The sequence below is a fragment of the Carlito syrichta genome, unplaced genomic scaffold, assembly GCF_000164805.1.
Source record: "Carlito syrichta isolate Samal-C Ts95f unplaced genomic scaffold, Tarsius_syrichta-2.0.1 Scaffold313429, whole genome shotgun sequence".
Lineage (NCBI taxonomy): Eukaryota > Metazoa > Chordata > Mammalia > Primates > Tarsiidae > Carlito > Carlito syrichta.
In genome coordinates this window covers 19,824-41,440 of record NW_007257525.1, presented here as the reverse complement: position 1 = coordinate 41,440, position 21,617 = coordinate 19,824, and the positions used below count along the sequence as shown (strand labels likewise).

The following is a 21,617-nucleotide window of genomic DNA, read 5'->3' as shown; positions in this document are numbered from 1 at the left end:
TGTGGAGAAAGATAAAGTATGCCAAAAAACAAAATTGGGGGGAGAAAACTAGCTAACTATTTAAGAAATGTAAGTTAGAGCCTAGTCTCATGACTTATACCAATGTAAACTCCAGATGATTGAACAGATAATCGTAGAGCTAAAATCTTAATGTGTTACAGGAAAATAGAAGGTTTACATAATAGTGATGGGAGGGAAGCCATTTTTAAGACACCAAAGATTCAACCAAAAATAGAAAAGTTGATAAGTTCAACCACCTCCAAATTGTAAACAACTTATACAAAAAAAAGTGTACATACATTTTTCACACAGATACATACATTATATACATAGAAAAAATGCAGTGCATACGCAAAAGGATGAGTTTTCTTAATATATAAAGAATTAATAGAAATTAATAAGACCTAAAAAGGTTGTTACAGTACACTAAAAGTCTTTAAATTTAGATACTTCAAATATACACACAGAGAGAGAAGTGGCATTGTAAATTCACTGAGGACCAATGAAATGCAAATTATAAGGTCTTTTTCCCAGTATGGGACCTGGAAAAAAAAAAAAGGGAAAAAATAAGGCTTAATTTTGACTTGAACATGTTTTTAGAATATATATAAGATCAGCTGGGACTCAGTGGCTCAGCCTGTAATCCCAGCACTTTGGGAGGCCAAGGCGAGTGAATTGCCTGAGTCTGCCGGTTTGAGACCCCCCTGGGTAACTTGGCGAGACCTCATCCCTACAATAAATCAAAAATTAGCTGGGTGTGGTAGCATGCACCTGTAGTTCTGGCTACTTGGAAGACTGAGGTGGAAGGATCGCCAGAGACCAGCAGGTCGATGCTGGGGTGGCTGTGAGCATGCCACTGCACTCTATCCTGGGTGGCAGAGTGAGACTCCAACTCAAAAATAAAATTAAATTAAATTACAAAAATATATGTATAATACCCAGTGTTTGGGCAGGGATAAAGAAACATACTTATAGTAATATAAGTTGTTACAGTACACTGAAAGTTTTTAAATTTAGCTACTTCAAATAATGTACTCCATAATTAACAGTGATTATTTCTGTTGGCATAACGGTTGGTGATTTTGCTCCTGTTTTTTATCTGTTTCCTATTTTTTTCTAAGACAAATGTGCACAATAGCTGTATAATTTTATTTAAAATATAAAAATTCTAATATTTTCATTTAGGTCTAGCATCTTTGGACTAGTTTCTAAGTATAAGAGTCCAAGTGGCTTATGCTAAGTTCTGTTTCCCTCTTTGATCCAGAGGCTGCTATGAATTATTTCTAACATATGTGTTTGTCTGATATCCCACCACCTATACATGGAACTTCCAAGAATATGCTGTGTTAAATATTTTATGCAGCTTAGTGCTAGTATTAATTATTGATAACTTTCGTATCCATGAATGCTGCTCCTGTTACATACACTTATATACACAGTATATACTCACACATGCATATATTCTATAGCATATAAGTATTTAAATAAGTATGTTAGATACATACCATGTTGAATTTAATACAGTATTCATTTGTTAATTGATTAAAGGTAGAAATACGTAAAATAAAATGTAATATGTTAAGTAAATAAAATGCAGTTGTACGTCACTTAACTGCATTCTGAGAAATGCCTCGTTCGCCGATATCCTCATTGTGCAAACATCACAGAGTGCACTTACACAATTAGGTGGTGTAGATTACTACACACTTGGGCTATAAGGTATAGTCTATTGCTTCTAGACTGAATACTGTAGACAGTAGTAACACAGTGGGATTTGCATATTTCCATTTATCTAAATATAGAAAAGATAACATGCTACACTGTGACAATTTGATGGCTACAGTGTCACGAGGGGACCGGAGTTTTTCAGCTCTTTTATGCTCTTATGGGATCACTGTTGTACATGTGGCTTGTTGACTGAAACATTGTTATGCAGCACGTGACTGTATATTGAATAAAATGTAAATATGTACAAAACGTAATATAATCCTTCTGATAAATACAATGCTGCTTCTATTAGATATGATTTATTATTATGTAGGTATATATCATTTATTATTGTTATACATACATAATAGGAGCAGCATTCATGGATATGAAAGTTATCTGAAATATACATGTATTTGCTTTCACCTTCATGGTAATTTCTTCCTTTGATTTTGTGCCTTCCTGCTTAATTTCTGAAGCAGCTCACCTTCAGCTGCCAATCTCAGGGTGACAGTGAGCCCTGAGATTGTCCCCACTGTGTAATAATACACGGTTTGAGTCCCTGACGAACCTAGTCTTGCTTTGATTACTGCTCACTGTCCAGCCAGCAACTACAGCATAGTGTCCCCTGTGCACATTGCAGCTTCTGGCATTTAACTCCTAAGATTTATGGCAAGGGCTTCCATAACCTTACTTCAAAAACCTTACAGTGTTTTCCACTAGGGTGGTTGTGCATGTTTTTCTGCAAGTTCATCTAAAGAGAATCATTTGAAAAAACAACTCAGATTATGAGAGTTCCATTTGCCAGCTACAAATTGCAGTGTGTTTTACTGTCAGGGAACCCCGTGGAGAAGGCTGGCCAGCATATAGTGGACAGAGGAGACTGGAGACTATTGTATGCACCAGGCTGATAGGCAGTTACTGATAGCACTTCTGCCTTCCGAAGAGTGGTGGCATGCTTAGCTCTTTGATCACCCTTTACAAGCCTCAGCTTGGTTTGACCATGCCATTGCAATCCTAGATGTAGGTGGACATCTCACAGAAATCTTAGAACACCTACCAGATGCCCTGCACATACATTATTCTCCCACATGGAGGGTTGGCGCTAGCTGGACCTTCCAAAGGCCTGTGCTCCAAACCCATCTCTTACCAGGCTACTGAGGCTTTAAGGGAGACTCTTGCAAGCTCTTTATCAAGTAGAAGTAGAACTGGAAGCTGGATCTCCTGTCCCTCCCACAGCAGCCTCTGCCACCTTGGAAAGCATGACGCCTTGCCTCTGATTTTAGCTGTTAACATCAGGCCTTCAGTTTCGTTTATTCTTGGGATGGGGGCGTTCCCTCCCTTTGCCTCAAGTCATTTCCAAGATGAATTTAATGCTTGAGATAGACACCCAGTAAAAAAATAAAGATAGAAAAAGCCCTTTGGTTCGATGCCTTTAATGTCTGTATTTCAGATGATTCCCCCAAGACACGCCACCGTCTGCAGTTGTGCTGCAGAAACTTCCTCTCTTCTCTCTCCTTCCTTCCCTCTTCTGTCTTTCCCAGAATCGCGATGGAAACCTATATCCGCCAGAGACAGCTCATCATGTCACCCCTGATTACATCACATGTGATTGGGGAGAATGAGCCGCTCACTTCAGTCTTGAATAAAGTGATAGCCGCCAAGGAAGTGAATCACAAGGGGCAAGGTACACAGCCGTGGGCACTGACGAGGAGGGGACTTTGCTGAGGGTGGGGGAGGTTCAGAGCGGGGTCCTTGGACTCCTGCCCTGCCACTATCTTTCTCTGACACAAAGCAACCTCTGCGGGGGACCGCCCTCCTCGGCTTCCTGCCATAGCCACTTAATACTGAAGAACATGGAGATACACCCAGCAGAGAAGTGGGTCCCAGTTATGGCTTGTAAATTCTGTGTAGCAATTTTTTTTAAAAAATTGGAATCTCACTCTGTCACCCAGGCTGGCGTGCAGTGGCACCATCATGGCTCACCGCAGCCTCGACCTGCTGAGCTCAGGTGATCTTTCCACTTCAGCCCCACTAGTCACCAGGACTACAGGCACACACCATTAAGCCCTGCTAATTTTTTTAGTTTTTGTAGAGACAAGGTCTCACTCTGTTGCCCAGGCTGGACAAATTTTTATCCCATGAGTCTTTTCTCATTTTTTCTTCATTCTCAATGCTGACTCTAGGTAATCACATAAAGAAAAAGAGATTTGAGAATAATTGCATTCCTCTCTGGATAAGTGTATCCCATTATGTTTCCTTAAATTGAGAGGAAGGAGACCAAAATAATATAAATGAATATATATAAATATAAACGAATGCAAAAATGTTTAGTTGTTTTTAGTACCTCCATATAATGTTCTGTTGACACAGATTTTAACTAAGAGAAGTTCTGCTGATTTGAAACTGCATCTTTTTTTTTTTTGAGTTGGAGTCTCACTCTGTCGCCCAGGCTGGAGTGCAGTGGCACGCTCACGGCCACCTCAGCTTTGATCTGCTGGACTCAGGCCATCCTTCTGCCTCAGCCTTCCAAGTAGCTAGAACTATAGGCATGCGCCACCATGTCCAGCTAATTTTTTTTTTTAATTGTAGAGATGAGGTTTCACCAAGTTGCCCAGGCTGGTCGTGAACCCTGAAACTGCGTCTTAAATGAAATATAATCTGAAAACAAATAATTATCTGGGTTTTTTTGGAACTCTCAATCTAAGAATGTGATTTCAGTTAGAGTGGAAAACCCTTATACTAAATAGTTGCTATATGCATATACTTCTTTTTAACAAAGCTGAAAAAAATGGCATTTTCTCTCTTGTTGCTTAACAAAAAAAACTAGCTCTTTTCTAATGTTTATAATATCCTTCACAAATATTTTTTGTGACTGCATAATATTCCATTACTTAGGCCAGGCACAGTGACCTATGCCTATAATCCCAGCATTTCGGGAGGCCGAGGAGGGAGGATTGCTTGAGTCTAGGAGTTTGAGACTAGCCTGGGCAACATCACAAGAACTCATCTCTGCAAAAAAATGAAAAAATTAACTGGGTGTACTGGCATGCATCTGTAGTCCCATATACCTGGGGAACTGAGGAGGAAGCCCAGCACATTGAGGCTGCAGTGAGCTGTGAATGTGCCACTGCACTTCAACCTGGTGACAGAGTGAGACCCCCAACTCAAAAATAATAATAGTAATAATATTTCATTGCTTAGATTTAAGGAAATTAAGCCCCTAGATAATGACTTAAGTACTTTCTAATTTGCCACCATGATACATTTAAATAGTTTTGCTATGACTATGTTGGTACATGAAGCTTTTTCTATGTTGAAGACTACCTCCCCAAGAAAATTCCCAGAAATTGGATTTCTGGGTCTAGTGATGGGAACAATCCTACACCTGGAGATAGACATCTTGCCAAGTAGCCTGCCGTAGATTTCCACTGGTGGGCTCTCAGCACCGTGTTAGAGTATTCATTCTACTGCACTCTCGCTCACTTTGAGAACTGATACTTTAAAATCTTTACCTCTTTGGCAGGTGAAAAGTGGATTCCTGTAGTCCTCTTGCATTCTAAGAAACAACTTGAGGGTGAATTATCTAGCCTTTGTATATATTTATGAGTTTCCTAACGTTTTCCTTCTTAGTTTTATGAGCTTCATCTATATTGAAGATAATAATCTTTCTGTCTTAGTTAAGACACATATTTTCCCTGTATTAGCCTTTTTTACTTCCATGTGAATTGTCTATTCGTGTCCTATTTATTTGTGAGGATCTTAATATTTTTCCTCTAATGAATGTAAAATCAGTTTCTTATGTCACCATTTTATAGCATACTGTTTACTTTTCTGATGTGTATTGAGGCTTTTATTTTTTATATAGATAATTATTTTGCTTTTGTGATTTGTCTCATTTGTTCCTTCCCTTAGAAAAATTATTCATTCTCAGATTTAAGAATTACACACTTATTTTTTCTCTTTATTATGCTGAGAATTTGTTTTAATGAAAATATGAGGTGAGAAGTTAAATTCTAAGTAACAAGAAAGTTATCCCAGCACATTTACAAAATTATTGGTTTTTTTCATGATTTGTTATATCTTTTTGCTATATATTAAATTGCTGTGTTTCATAGTATTTAATTTCATTGTTTTATTTATCTTTACCATTAATATCACATATTAATCCACTAGTATTACACATTAGTGTAACTTTACAATATATTTTGGTATTGATTTATACCTTTTTTTTTTTAATCAGAGTCTTATTCTGTTGTCCAGGCTAGAGTACAGTGGCACGCTCACAGCCACCATAACCTCAACCTGCTGGACTCAGGCAATCCTGCCTCAGCCTTCCAAGTAGCTGGAACTACAGATGCGCACCACCAAACCTGGCTAATTATTTTATTTACTGTAGAGACGAAGTCTCGTCAATTTGCCCAGGCTGGTCTTGAACCTTTGAGCTCAGACAATCCTCTACCTCCACCTCCCAAAGTGCTGTGCTGGGATTACAAGCTTAAGACACTGCACCCAGCCCATTTATACTTTTTTTTTTTTTTTTTTTTTGCCAACAGCATCCCACATTGTAGCTTTACAATATATTTTGGTATCTGGTAGGGCTATCTTTACTCCCCCCAAAACCCCCACCCAAAGCAAGCATCTGTTCACATCTCTGTCAAATTCTCAAACAAGTCCTGTCGTGATTTTGATGGGGGTATCATTAAAATTATCAGTTAACTGGGGGATAATTTACATCTTTTCTTAACATTTATGTGTGTGTGTGTGTGTGTGTGTGTGTGTGTGTGTGTGTGTGTGTGTGTTTGTGTTATATAGATCATACAGAGAACTAAATGTTCATCTTTTATTTCTTTAAAGGACTTTGGGTGTCCTTGAAGCTCTTGCCAGGTGACCTCACACAAGTTCAGAAGAATTTTTCACACTTGGTTGACAGATCAACAGCAATAGCCCGGAAAATGGGCTTTCCTGAAATAATATTGCCAGGTAAACACTGCTTAACTCACCTATCTTCTTTCTGTGCCACAGTACTTCTAATTGGACAGTTGAGGGACTTTGGATCTATAAGATTTGGTGATTTACATTTGGTGTTTACCAAGTACTGGGAAATACAAACAGGGTTATAGCACCTTAAAAGGCTATCTAGTATACACTTCCAAGAGGATGCTTTTATATATGGAACTCAGAATTTTCTGCTCTCTCACTCTTCTTTGTATTCTACACAACTCCTCCCAAACAGCACAGTTCTCCATCCAGGAGACAACTCACTCCCTTTGCGTGGCCCTTTTCTCATTATTATATCCCCAGTATGGAGGTGCTTTGCTGTGCTCTGTCCTGGGGATCCCTTGACTCCATTGTCTTAAGCTCTGATTGTACTCTTCCTGTTTTTGTTGTGACAAGAATGCAAACATTCTCCAGTTTCTTGCTTTAGTTTCACTTTTTTTGCCACCACCTGTTGGTGACCTGTATACGTGTTCTTTTGAATTCACTGACTTCATTCATTTAATTTCTTAATCTCCATACTAGTAAGAGGAAATCAGTCCCTATTAATATAAGCACAAATAATTTGAATTAATATAATTTTATGCATTTATATTTTACAGAATATAATATTTTATAATAAAAATATATACATAAATATTTTATATGAAAATATGAAACATACATATACTTTATATTTTATAATATAGTATATAATATGTTGATAATAAGATATATTAAAATATATAAGCATGTATTTTTATATATTAAAATATTAAAATATGTAATTGTATAGTATATTTATGTTACATAATATTTATATCTCATGTAATATATAAATGTATAAAATATTATGTATACACATTAATATAAACTAATTGATAGTAATAAAAATTCTGGAAAACCAACCATGCCATGTTAGAAAAATTCTAGAAAACAAACTTATCTACTTCATAAAAATTCAGGTTATTTTAAAGTAATACAAGATTTTATTTTTTCCTTTGGGAGATTAAGGGGCAATTATAATTTGTTGCTGCATACAATGTCTGCCCATAGTAGATATTAAATGAATATTTGTGGAATGATTGAATAAAAGAGTTATCAAAATAAGAGGTTTTTTCCCTCATAAAAGAAGACAGTTCTTTGTTTATTTTATCCATTTCAGAGCTATTTTACCCTAATACACATTCTTCAACAATCTGGGAAAATGTTTTGTCTTGTCGTTTAAAAAGTAACTGTTGGTAATATTCCTTAAACTGAAGACAGTTTTACTGCTACAACAAGACAGGAATCTGAAAAAATAAAGTAGATAAATTTATTTTTTTGGACAAGGTGAAATTACCATTTAAATCTGGTTTGAAAAGAATATCAAGTTTTTTAATCAACAGGATTGGCTCATAGAGTGTCAGGCTTTAAAATGCATCTCGGACAATGATTTCCTGTGCTAGTCTGTGGATCAGCTAGTCCGCATCACCTTGGAAACTTTACGATATGGATTTCCAGTTTTCTCCAGAGGGGGACTCAGGGCTCCCCAGGTGATTCTGGTGGTGAGCCAGGTCTGAGAAATACAGGTTTACAAGGAAACTTCCCACCTCGGAGCTCCTTCCCATCACCGTGTGAAGGGGTTCCCGTCACCTCCTAACCTCTTTCTTCCCCACACTTGCCCTCTAGCTAAGACACTCTGGTTTCTGCCCTAGTCATTGCAGGCAGGTTCTTGGGAGTGATTATCTACTCCCTGTCACCTCTGCCAGTTCCCCTCCACCCTCTCCAGAGTGGCTGTCGCTAAAATCATCCATGATTGCAATGTCGCTATGTCTGATGGGTGTTTTGTAGCCTAGTGATCAGCTCTGACCTCTCAGCAGCATCTGACACTGTTAAAATATTTCCTTCCCTTCTTACCAGTGAACACACACTCTTCTCTTTTTCTCCATGGCCCCTGGGTCACTTCGGGGACTCCTTTGCCGCTTTATCCTCTTCTACCTCACCTCTGAATGTCAGAGTTCCTCAGTAGTTAATCCTTGGGCCCTGTGTCTGAGTTTGCTCGGGCTACTATCACAAAACACCATAGACTGAGCGGTTTACATAACAGACATTATTTTTTCACAGTTCTTGAGGCTGGAAGTCTAAGATCAAGGTGCTGGCAGGGTTGGTTTCTCCTGAGTCCTCTCTCCTTGACTTGTGGATGGCCATCTTCTCGCTGTGTCCTCACATGGTCGTCCCTCTGTGTGTCTGTGTCCTAATCTCCTCTTATGAGGACACCAGTCACATTGGATTAAGACCCACCCATATGACCTCATCTTACCTTAGTTACCCTTTTAAAAGTCCTGTCTCCAAATACAGTCACATTCCAAGGTACTGAGGGTTAGGCTGCCAACATACAAATTTGGGGTAGACACAGTTCAGCCCACACCAGGCCCTCTTTCTGTCTCATCTGTATTTTCTCCCTAGGTGACATCATCCACTCATTTGCCTTCCATCTGTACATTGCCTTCAAATTCTTAGTTCCAGTGCCAAGACCCCTCCCTTGAACCCATGGCCAGACAGCCAACTACTTCCTGCCTCAGGACTTGGGTGCATACTATTCCCACCCCCAAATGGGTCAGTCTTCTCTCTCAATTACTCCTTATTCAGCATTCCCATTTGGACCTCATCATTCTGTGCATCTAGACCTGAGTCTCCTCCCTTGTGTTTTGTCTAAGAGAAGAAGAACACCCCCATCCAGTTGCACAAACAAGAAGCCGGAAAGTCACCCTTGATATCTCTCTTTCCTTTGCACATCACCCAAAACTGGTGGATAAATAAGAAATCTTCCAGTTTTACCTTTGAAAGGCCTCTCAAATCCATCTGGGTCTCTCTTTCTCCATTGCCACGGCCTGGTTGGCTGTCCTGTTTCTACTCTTTCTTACCTCATCTCTTCTTATCCACACTGGAACACACCTGTTCCCTAAGCACACCTGATTTCCATTTATATTTAGGGTAAAGATATAAATTCTTATGACCTGCTGATCCTCTAGGATCTGACTTACGTACCTCTCCACACCCTCATCTGATTAAGCTGATTAGAATAAATACAAAGTACTGTACGGACCTTCAGAGACAGTGTCTATCTCTTCAAACTGTTCTATAGATTAATAAATTAACTGATAATTGATTAAATTCATACATGTAAGAGACTCTGACCAGTACCTGGGATGGAGCGCTCAGACAATAATGGTTCAGGTACAGTGGTTCACGCCTATAATTCCAGAACTTTGGGGAACTGGGCTAGAGAATCGATTGAGCCCAGGAGTTTTAGACCAGCCTGAGCACCACAATAAGACTTCATTTCTTAAATATATATATATATATATATTTTTTTTTTTAATTAGCCAGACATGGTAGTGTGTGCCTGTAGTCCCAGCTACTTGGGAGGCTGAAGCAGGAGGTTTGAGCCCAGGCGGTCAAGGCTGTGGTGAAACATGATCAAGCCACTGCACTCCAGCGTAGATGAAAGAATGAGACCCCAACTCAAAAATAAATAAAAAATAAAGTGTAAGATGGAATCTTTTTTTAAAAATAGACAATTGGCTGGGCTCAGTGACTCAGCCTGTAATCCTAGCACTTTGGGAGGTCGAGGCAAGTGGATTGCTTGAATCCACAGGCTCAAGACCAGCCCAGGCAACTTGGTGAGACCCTGTCTCTACAATAAATCAAAAATTAGCTGGGTGTGGTAGTACGTGTCGGTAGCTCTGGCTTCTTGGAAAGCTGAGGCAGTAGGATCGCTGGAGAGCCCAGCAGGTGGACAATGGGGTGGCCGTGAGTATGCCACTGCACTCTAGCCTAGGTGACAGAGTGAGACACGAACTAAAAAAAAAAAAAGACAATTACCTTAATTATTATCAGATGTATTGAAATATCACACACTCCCCAGGCATTATTGAAATAGCAGCCTGCCGCTATAACAAAATATAATATGTACTTATTATTAGACAGCACATTTTTAATATTTAGGGAAAGAATTAGGACAGAAAAAAGTTACCAAGCTATCTTGGTGTGTATAGAAAGAAAAAATGAGGTAAGCTGAAAAGAGCAATGGGTATGAAGAGCTTTTGTCCTATGAATAGTTCATTATGAAGCCAGACCATTTCATATTTATTTATGTTTTATGTCTTATGACCTCTGAAACTTAAAAAATGACTTCTTCCTGCAACACTCACCGCTTGGGTTGCCATGTTGCAGGAGATGTTCGGAATGATATTTATGTCACCCTGATCCACGGCGAGTTTGACAAAGGGAAGAAGAAGACACCGAAGAACGTGGAGGTGACAATGTCCGTGCATGACGAGGAAGGCAAGACCTTGGAGGTAACATGGCATCACCCAGAAACCCTGATGTCACACCCTATCTTTACAGTCATCATAGACTCCTAGTCTTATTTTAATTCCTCGTATCAGGGTGGGTTTGGTTTTCCATAAGGAAAGAAACACAAAACCTGCTCAATTTGTGATGAGTGTTGTCCAGTGTCACTAAGGAAACCATTTAGACTCTTATTTGTATATTTCTCCCATGCTAAGAAATGGCTCTGGGTGCTAATGAGGTCATATGCAAGCTTCCAAGCTGAGGTTTTTTATCATACAAGTCATCGAGCTGCTCTCAGGCTCAGTTAGTTTCTCGGGGGCTTGAGCCAAGTGGCCTGTGTGCTCCAGAGGTGCCAGCAGGCACATTTTCTTCCCCCTGTGAGCAGAACCAAAGGAGACGTGCCCATCGGAGACCATTTAACTGGAAGAGCCCTGGGTAGGGATCTGCTACCACTGCTCTTCAGTTTTCACGATCAGGAAACTTAAGGGTGCATTCCTTTCTCTGAAAAACACAAGAATTAGTGAATTAGTGGCAGAGCTGGGAACAGACCCAGGTATCCTGACTTCCTGTCCCCAGAGTTCCTCCAGCTCTGGCAACTTTCTGAGTGAATTTTTTTGTTTGTTTTTTGAGTCAGGGTCTCACTCTGTCACTCAGACTGAAGTGCAGTGGCATGATCTCAGCTCACCACAGCCTTCATCTTCTAGGGCTCAGAGGATCCTTTGGCCTCAGGCTCCTGAGTAGCTGGGACTTCAGGCTTGCGCCACCACATCCAGCTAATTTTAAAATTTTTTTTGTAGACATGAGGTCTTGCTATGTTGTGCAGGCTGATTGCGAACTCCTGGGTGAACAGTCTTCCCGCCTTGGCCTCCCCAAGTGCTGGGGTTACAGGAGTGAGCCACCACACCCAGCCTGAGAAGTGAGTCTTGATTGTTACATCAAAGAGAAAGGTTAGCAGGCGATGATCAGGAGGGCTCCATGGCCTGTACTGAAATCTGACTCCTCTCATACAAGCTGCAGCTACCTGCTTTGGAGACCAAGGATCAAGCTTTTTTTTCACTCAGCTCACCAAGTGTCCTACTGTGGTGCAGTGAAGTACAATCCCATCACTTCCCATGGATGGTCTAATTATTGAAGGAAACATATCCAAATAGTTTACTAAGTCTAGTTGTATTCTGTGTTGGAAGAATAAACCGAATGCAATGGGCCACTGCATGGGAGTGTTTTATTTGTGCTGTTGATGAGAGCCTTTGAGACCATGAGTTCATTTTAAGTACGCATCTTTTCCTATAGGTCATTTCCTAGCTTTGCTAACTATCTTGGAAGTGCCCTATTGAAGCCTAGTTCTACCCAACTAAGTGGTTCATTACTAGGAATGATGCAGCAGCCGGGCTTTGTGGCTTACCCTGTAATCCCAGCACTTTGGGAGGCTGAGGCGAGTGGATTACCTGAGCCCGCGGGTTCGAGACCAGCCCAGGCACCCTTAGTGAGACCTCGTCTCTACAATAAATCAAAAAATTAGCCGGGCGTGGTAGTGCACACCTGTAGTTTCGGCTACTTGTAAGGCTGAGACGGAAGGATGGCTGGAGCCCAGCAGGTCGATGCTGGGGTGGCCATGAGCATGCCACCTCACTCCAGCCTGGGCGACAGAGTGACACGCCAACTGAAAAAAAAAAAAAGTTGCAGCTCTAACTTTGAGGGACTGTGCTGTAACAGTCCACTGAGTCCCCAAAGCAGAATGTAGACGGGAAGGAAAAATCCTTTCCTGCAGACAGTGGTACATCTGCACGTGTGACCTAGCTCCTTGTCACCATCACTAAGCCTCTGTTCCCCAAGAGAGAAGAGAATCAGAGGAGAGTGCAGGCCTGGGGAGGAAGAGAGAATTAAAAATGCAGGAGAGAGGAGTATTTAGCTGCTACCAGAGTTATAGACTAAGCCCCTCAAATAAGCTGATAGATATTCAGTCTTACTCTACTGTTTATTCCTCAAACTTAGCTTACAGATGACAGCGTAGCACGTGTGGACACGTTAGGGGAGAAAGGCTGTGCGTGGTATGTATGGTCCTCTTACTTTTCTAGGTAAATTCTTCCCTCCTGATTTTTCTTCTTTCCATCCAAAGAAAGCAATTCATCCTGGTGCTGGCTACGAAGGCATTTCTGAATACAAATCTGTAGTCTATTATCAAGTCAAGCAGCCCTGCTGGTATGAGACCGTCAAGGTGAGAATGAGTCACGCCTAACCCCTGTCATCTGGTCAACCTCATTTAGATTCTTATCTTTTTTTTTTTAACCCCCAAATCATTCCTACTTTATCCTGAAGTTTTAGATAAGCTGCCTGTGATACACAGTAAGAAATGAATTGGTGATTATAATTCTGTATGAGATCATTTATCTTTTAAGAAATTCGGCATTCTTCAATAACATTCTCATTCATAAATATACAGAAATGTGCATAGAGAAACTTGTAGTTGTAATGATGTGATAGGCTGCCAAGATGATCCAAAAACCAAACCGAAGTTTTCACACTGTGCAAACAGTTTCCTAACATTTTTTTTTTCCTTCTTGGCCTCTAACCAAGTTTTCTGGGCCTCTTTTCAACTCAAATATGTATATTACAGATGCCAGAGAGCTTTTCAGATCAGTCATCTCCTCTGAGCCGCACAACTGCTCTTAGACTGGAACCACCAGGTGTGGGGGGCCCTCCTTCTTTGAGGCTCAAAGAAGTTATGCGACTTCTCAAGCTCTTAGCATGAACTAGTGTGAGCATCTGAACTAGAGCTCACTTCTGAATCCCAGGTCACCTCAGCTCTCTCTGATGATTGTCAAAGTCATATGAACCCTTCATAGAAAACTGGGGCGGGGGGGAGACTCAACTTACATCTCAATTTGGAGCTAACCGTTTTCAACACATGTATATAGTTATATGTTTTGAATGATGCTGTGTATATGTGCTTTTTAAAACTACTTATCTCAAGGCATTTCAAGTTCTTCAGAAATGTATTTTTAGCTGTTTGTATAATGTCCCAGTATATAATCATGCTATAGTTTAACGACTTGCCACAAATTCTCTGTTCTTTTTACTGCCCTGTGGTTCTGTTTTCCCACTCCTTTTTTTATAGTAAGCAGCAGAAAACTTCCTTGCCCCTAGTGTTTTATCTTTTCCTTTTGTTATAGACTCGAATTACGACCACATCAATATATACCTTAAAGTCTGAAAGGTCCCTTATAGACCTCAAAGTATAATTTTTTTTTTTTTGAGTTGGAGTCTCACTCTGTCACCCAGACTGTAGTGCAGTGGCCATTCCTGGCCACCGCAGCCTCGACCCGCTGGGCTCCGGCAATCCTTCCACCTCAGCCTTCCAAGTAGCTGGAACTACAGGCACGCGCTACCACGCCCGGCTAATTTTTGATTTATTGTAGAGATGAGGTCTCGCCAAGTTGCCCAGGCGGGTCTTGAACCCGCGGGCTCAGGCAGTCCACTCACCTCAGGGGTTACAGGCTGAGCCACCAAACCCGACCCAAATTATTTTTTTAAAGATGGCATCTTACTCTGTCACCCAGCTGGAGTTCAGTGGCATGATAATGGCAATCACGGCTTACGGTAGCCTTGACCTCCTGGGCTCAGGCAATCCTTCCACCTCAGCATTCCAAGTAGCTGGGACTACCATGCCTGGCTAATTTAAAATTTTTAAAATTTCTGTCTCTCTCTCTCTCTCTCTCTCTCTCTCTCTCTCTCTCTTTCTCTCTCTCTCTCTCTCTCTCTCTCGTTGGAATCTCACTCTGTTGCCCAGGCTGGAATGCAGTGGTACACTCATGGCTACCATAGCCTCTATCTGCTGGGCTTAGGCAATCCTTCCACCTCAACCTTCCACGTAGCTGGAACTATAGGCATGTGCTACCACGCCCATTTTTTTTGTTTTTTTATATTGTAGAGATGAGTTCTCACCAAGTTGCCCAGGCTGGTCTCAAACCCCTGGACTCAGACATTCCTCTCACCTCAGCCTCCCAGAGTGCTGGGATTGCAGGCTGAGCCACCACGCCTGACCTATAATATTTCTGAAATATACCTATTTTTGAGGTATATATTTGTATATATTTCAAAGTACCAATCTTTTCCGTCTGAAATGTTTACTATTTCATACTAGAGAAAATACTAGAAATTTGTAATATTTTCATACCCAGAATGTTATAAGCAACAAGGTGATCTTCCCCTGAGAGTCTTTTGATTTCAAAATAGCTCAGTCTCCTTTGAATGAAACCTTATGCTAAGTCTCACTCTATAGTAATTAGTGAGTGCTGTAACAAGATATTAAAATTGAGCCTCATTCTATAAAATGAGCCAAGAGCGCAAAGTACTGTGTATCTGTAAACTATTCATTTTCTACTATTTTGCAGGTGTCCATTGCTATAGAAGAGGTTACACGCTGTCATATAAGATTTACCTTCCGACACAGGTCATCTCAGGAATGTAAGTATTAGAAGATCTATGACATATTTTTATATAAAGCATTTTACTCTTGCTTGATAGCACCTTTGTAGATCTGGAGAACGAGATACTTGGAAACTAGATACTTATTTTGGGATTCATTGATACTAAAGAAATCGGAATAATCAATTTTGCTGGGCTTGCTAGGTCTGTGTTAGTACTCTATGCCAGAATTTCCCTGAAATGTCTTTGTGAACACTAACATTCTCTAAGATTTTGATAGATACTCTATGACAAAAGGGTTTCACAGTTAAATAGGTGTATAGGCCAAGCTCAGCCTGTAATCTCAGCATTTTGGGAGACCAAGGCAAGTGGATTGCCTGAGCTCGCGGCGAGACCAGCCCGGGCAACTTGGCAAGACCTCGTCTCTACAATAAATCAAATATTAGTCAGGCATGGTAGCATGCACCTGTGGCGGAAGGATCACTGGCATGAGTGTGCCACAGCACTCCAGTCTGGGTGACAGAGTGAGAATCCAACTAAAAAAAAAAATAACAATAGATGTACAAAACGTCATACATTATAACACCCTCCTAGACATTCACAATGGATGCTGCCATATTGCTGAGAAGTCCTGCAGCAAGAAAACTGTTTAAGGCCATGCATGCTGGCTCACGCCTGTAATCCCAGCACTTTGGGGGGCCACGGTGGGAGGATCACTTGAGACTAGGAGTGAAACACCTTCTCTACAGAAAAATAAGAAAAAAGAAAATTGTTCAATCTCTTGTTTCTCAAAATTGCCATTTTCCTCATGAAAGAACTATTTCAAATCTTAGGTCACAGTTTGTGAAATGTCTGTTCTAAAGTATGAGTAGAGAGGAAAACTAATTATTTTCAGATTGATTACAAAACTTCCAGAGGTGTCTTGTTTCATTCCGTACCACATCCAAATGAAACCACTCCTTCCGAAATGAATTTGTTGAACACCATCTACACACGAGACTGCAGGCGAGGCCCTGGGATATGGCAGCCAGCAGGACTCTGCCACTCAGTTTCAGGTCTGATAGGAAGATGAACAAGGAAATGGGTGATTATGTATAGAGTAGTAGACTGATATATATACTCAGGGACAGAGACCAGTGAGGTTAGCATAGCACCTAACCCAGACCAGGGAATTGATGCTTATGACTTCCTACATTTTAGCTGAGACTTGAAAGTGGTAGAAGTTAGCCCAGCCAAAGGTAATGGGGGAGAAACATATTTGGAAAACAGAAATGAGCTTAGTTTGGCTGAAGTGAGAACAGAGGAGCAAAAATATCGTTAGACTGCACCATGTGAAAGCACCATTTTGTAGATCAAAATGGTCAAACATCATCCATTTCATTTAGTTCTGCATATTTCAACTCACTTAATGATGATCGGAGTCTCCATTTGTACCAGATGTTATGGAAGCTCTATTTGTATGAGGTCCTGTTTAATAGCCCCAATAATCGAATAAGGTGCATTCTACTTTTATCCACATATATACTCAAAGAAACTAAGACACAGAGAGGTTAGATACTTGCCCATTGTCACAAGGCGAGCATGATGCCCAGTCAGTCTGATTCTAGCTGGACTGGAACCTGAACCTGTAGGATGAAGATGCTTTTGAACTATACTACAGAGGAGCCGGTAAAGGGTTGTTTCTGGTTTTGAGGTGTGGGGTGGGGGGAAGGAGACTGGCCTGTGTTCAGAACAGCTTTATTCATAATGCCCCAACGCTGGAATAGCCCAAATGCCTATCAACAGCAAAATAGATAAACAAATGGAGACATGATCGCATAATGGATTCCTATTCACCCAGTGTGGGGACCCGGCAGTCATAGCTGTGCCTGTGATGAGAACAGGCCACAGGTGCCCCTAACCGTAGACACTGAGGCAGGGGCCCCAGTGGAGAAAGTACAGGAGAAAGGTTCTATGCCTCCTCGTGGGCCTGGACCTTCCTCCCAGGTGCCACAGGGCATACACACCAGCTTCCCTGGCACTGGAGCCAGTCTGTTGGAGAGGAAGGGAAAAGTGGAGACCTTGGGGAGTGCCTACACCTTGGAGTAGAATAAATACCTCGCAGAATCTCTATTAGAACAACAGAAATTGAGGTGTCTCTATTTCTCAATGGAAGGTTTTGAAGCAGCATGGTTGGGGTGATTGGATTGGGTTTTGGAAGCCTCATGCCAGCATGGCAAAAGTGTTTGGGGGAAGCCCTGGAGACAGAGAGAGGGGGGATAGGAAGGTCTTGTAGAAATAATGGGAAGAGGCAAGAATGACCTGAATTCAGGCAGGGACAACAGGATGGAGAGAAAAAAGGGGCAGACCCCAGAGATATTTAGGACATGGAGTTGACACAGGGTGGAGTTGGCATCAACACCCTCGTTTCTGATTCGCATGACTGGTGGGTGCTGGTCTCATTTGTTGGGGGCTGTAAAAAGAGGAGCCTACTTGGGGGTACCAGATGATGTCAGTGACACACACAGGAAGTGCAGCTTATCGCAGCTTGGTGAAACATGCTTACTAGCATATGGCTGAAGGTCACACCCCAGAGCAAAATGTGAAATCAGCTGCCACAGCCCCTCGTTTCCTGATGCCTTTCCTCACTGCTCAGACGCGTCTTTCTATCTTTTCAGCCAGAGATAAATCGGAGCGAGCCTTTGGGGTGGCCTTCGTGAAGCTGATGAACCCAGATGGCACCACCCTGCAGGACGGGAGGCATGATCTGGTGGTTTATAAGGTGGTGCTAATAGAATGAGGCCCAGAAAATGGCTGCGGAACTGTTTACTCCCTTGGGCTTTTAGGGCACTTTCCAGATTTATATGTACAAGCATCAGAGACCTTTAGAGCTATATTTGTTTGCTCATGAAAGTCTAGAAACAGAGGGCTCTGGATATACCAGCTTTCTGGAGAAACGGAGAGACTGAGTTACATTATTACTGAGTCTTCTTCTAAGGAGAATCTCACCCTCTCCTACAAATGGTGATCACCATGGCAGTGAGCAGTAAAGGACCGCTTTCAGCTCTGATCTGCCCAGCACGTAGACATTTGTCCTGCTGGGCTTGGGTAGAGTGTGGTGGGCGTGGTAGTATGTGGTTTTCATATCGCCATGAGCCAGATAGCGTTCTTCTCTGCTGTAGGTGCCTTGTTCCCTTCCCTAAGAGTTTTGCCCCCATTTTTCTCTTCTGTTGCTAAGCTCTTGCTTCTACTGAGATTTGGGAACATAAAGTAGATGCTGGAAGATCTCATCTGTCCAACAGTATCTGGGAGGTTTTCACACAGTTGGCAGCTCTTTGGAGATCCACCTACCTGATGGACATTTTTCTTAATGTCTTCTTAGCTTGTAAATAGTTTTGAAAGGCACAGCACCTTCAACTCCATGAAATAATACTTGTGACCGTTTTGAGGTTCAAGAAAATTAAAATCAGCCTTATTATGTCATGCATTTCTTTTCTTCTAGCAGAGACTAGAATATTTTGACTTTGGAGGCGGGGGTGGAGGGGACAGCACAGCATCAATAAGGGTACCTGATCTCAAACCTGGCAAAGTGGGAGCCAAACTTTATCTGTGTGATGTCTACTTGTATACTTAATCATGAATTAGGTATATTAATTAGGTATATGTTAATTAGGTATAATGTGTGTGCCACACATCTTTACAAGAAAAAAATTAGAGACTGTTTTGGCTTCCAGTTCACAATGAGAAACCAGAAGTTCATTCAGTGACAAAATGATTTCTAGGCTCAAACTCCATGGAAAGTTGTCTTTCCGTGTGTATCTCAGGGTTGAAAATGATCTTAAGGATAATTTGATAAAGCCACACTTCTCATGTTGGAAATGCATGATTGATAGAAACTGTTTTTATTTGCATGTAAGAAACATAGCCATCATGTGGTATTCCTACTGTGCTTCCCTGATAGGGTGAAAACAAGAAGATGGAAGATGCTAAGTTCTACCTGACCCTGCCTGGGACCAAGGCAGAGATGGAAGAAAAAGAGCTTCAAGCATCCAAAAGCATGGCTGCTTTCACCCCAAGCAAGGACAGTACAAAAGATAGCTTTCAGATTGCCACTCTCATTTGCTCCACCAAGCTCACCCAGAATGGTAGGTGTGATGGCCACATTGATACAAATGAACTTTCTGCTTGGTCCTCCTGGGCTCCTTGGTGAGACTCGTGGAACTGGGCCATAGAGGGTCAGGTCTTCTGAAATGGGAGGCTGGGCAACTGAGTTCTGCTCTCTGCATTTTGAATGATATTCTGGGTCATACTGATTAAATTGCATAGCTCTTTCTGAGATTTCGTCATCCATCTTTACAACAGGATGAAAAACACTGAGGTATTTTTATTAATAATGTCATAAAAGCTATCAGTGTATTCATTAACAGAGGCTGTAAAATTCAAGTCTTGTGTCCCCTTCCTTATGGCAGCAAAGGACTTGGATAATGCCTTCTGTATAGCATATGCAACAGGAAATGTTGGTTAATAAGGGGGAATATTGGCAAAGAATTGCCATCAACCTCCTGTGCAAACATGTATGGCAGGCTTCCTGTTAAGAGTTCCATCTTTCCCCTGTATATTATCTTCTCTCTTATCTTTTTTCCAAGTAGCCATCAAATCGACTGAATAGTTCACGCAGAGTTTCATTTTGTTTCTCCTTCAAATCTCTGATACCAGTTTTCATCTCTCTTGTGTATATTTGATGGCCAATATCATCATCTTAACTTATATAATGTGTAAGGAGTTCTACTGAATATAATAAACCAATTAGCTGCCCAAGGGACTTGCCTTGAAAATTCTATCTCCTGTAAGCTGTCTAGAGGATTCATGCCTTTGGTCTTGTAAACAATCTGGTTGAGGCACCTGGCACAAGCTCTGGGCACAGATAAACAGTTTAGGTATGAGGTACATCCATGGAATCCGATCCTGGTTGATCTTTAGAAGGAAACAGAACTTGGTTTGTTTTGATGAATCATGGTTGAGAGAATAAGGCTATTATTCCAACTTGTACAAGTGCTAGACTCAACAGAGTGAAGTTCAAGACCGATCTATGTGGGAAAGAGGAAGCAGGCTTACCACAAATTAAGCCGGAAAACATTCCGAGCTTCACAGAAGACATGACAAAAGTGTATCAGCAGCAGATCTCTTGTTATAGAAAGAGTAAATATAATATATCGCTGATAGGTTGGCTAAAGGTGCAGTATTTATGGAAGGTAAGTTGGAAAGTATATCAAAGATTTAAAATGTCTTAGACCCTTTGACCCAGTAAGTTGACTCCTGGAAGTTGAGCCTAAGTAAACAATGAGAGATGTGCACAAAGATTTCTGTATGAGGATGTTTCCCTATTGTTTATAATATGGAAATACTGGAAGCAACCCCAGTGTCCAATGGTCAGGGTCAGTTTATCTAAATTTTATGATATAATTAAGTGATGAAATATTTGCAGCTGCTAAATATTGTATTTCAAAACATAGTCAAGGACATTTTAACACTAGGTACTGTGTGATCCCAGTTTTGTTTAAATATCTGGGGACAATTTGGAGTCAGATTGCCTGGGTTCGATTCCAGCTCTGCCACTTACGAGCTCTTTCATCTTGGGTAAGTGATCTGATCTCACTGTGACTTGGTTTCCTCATTTTTAAAGTGGAAGTAATAATAGTATATGTTTCAAAGAACTCAATATATTAAGGATAAAAACGAAACAGTGTCCAGCCTGTAGTAAACACTGTGTGAATGTTGACGTGATTATTATCAGCATTACTATTTGTACACTTAAAGGACTCATAGGAATAACTGCAAAAGCTTGGATAAGTTTTATTTTCTTTTTTCGTTTTAGTATTTTTCAAATTTTTAACTATGAAATGTCAAAATGTTATTTTTGGAAGTATAGTAGTAGACGATAGAAAGCATTAGTGTAGGCAGGGCTTGGTGGCTCAGCCTGTAAATCCCATCACTTTGGGAGGCCTAGGCGAGTGGATTGCCTGAGCCCGCGAGTTCAAGACCAGCCCAGGCAACTTGGCGAGACCTCATCTCTACGATAAAATTAAAAAACAGCCGGGCGTGGTAGCGTGCGTCTGTAGTTCCGGCTACTCGGAAGGCTGAGGTGAAAGGATCGCCGGAGCCCAGCAGGTCGACGCTGGGGTGGCTGTGAG

The 21,617-nt window shown here is 41.1% G+C and overlaps 1 protein-coding gene across 1 annotated transcript in view; it reads left to right on the top strand.

Annotated features, from left to right (window-relative positions):
* The window catches only part of LOC103272981 (dedicator of cytokinesis protein 5-like), a 103,471-nt gene that overhangs the window by 62,628 nt on the left and 19,226 nt on the right, over nucleotides 1-21,617 (top strand). The window contains exons 11-17 of the mRNA XM_008070452.2: nucleotides 3,252-3,394; nucleotides 6,565-6,690; nucleotides 10,903-11,027; nucleotides 13,139-13,237; nucleotides 15,414-15,486; nucleotides 18,105-18,208; nucleotides 19,388-19,571. Coding sequence (XP_008068643.1) covers nucleotides 3,252-3,394; nucleotides 6,565-6,690; nucleotides 10,903-11,027; nucleotides 13,139-13,237; nucleotides 15,414-15,486; nucleotides 18,105-18,208; nucleotides 19,388-19,571 — 854 coding nt within the window. The remainder of the gene's footprint in view (nucleotides 1-3,251; nucleotides 3,395-6,564; nucleotides 6,691-10,902; nucleotides 11,028-13,138; nucleotides 13,238-15,413; nucleotides 15,487-18,104; nucleotides 18,209-19,387; nucleotides 19,572-21,617) is intronic.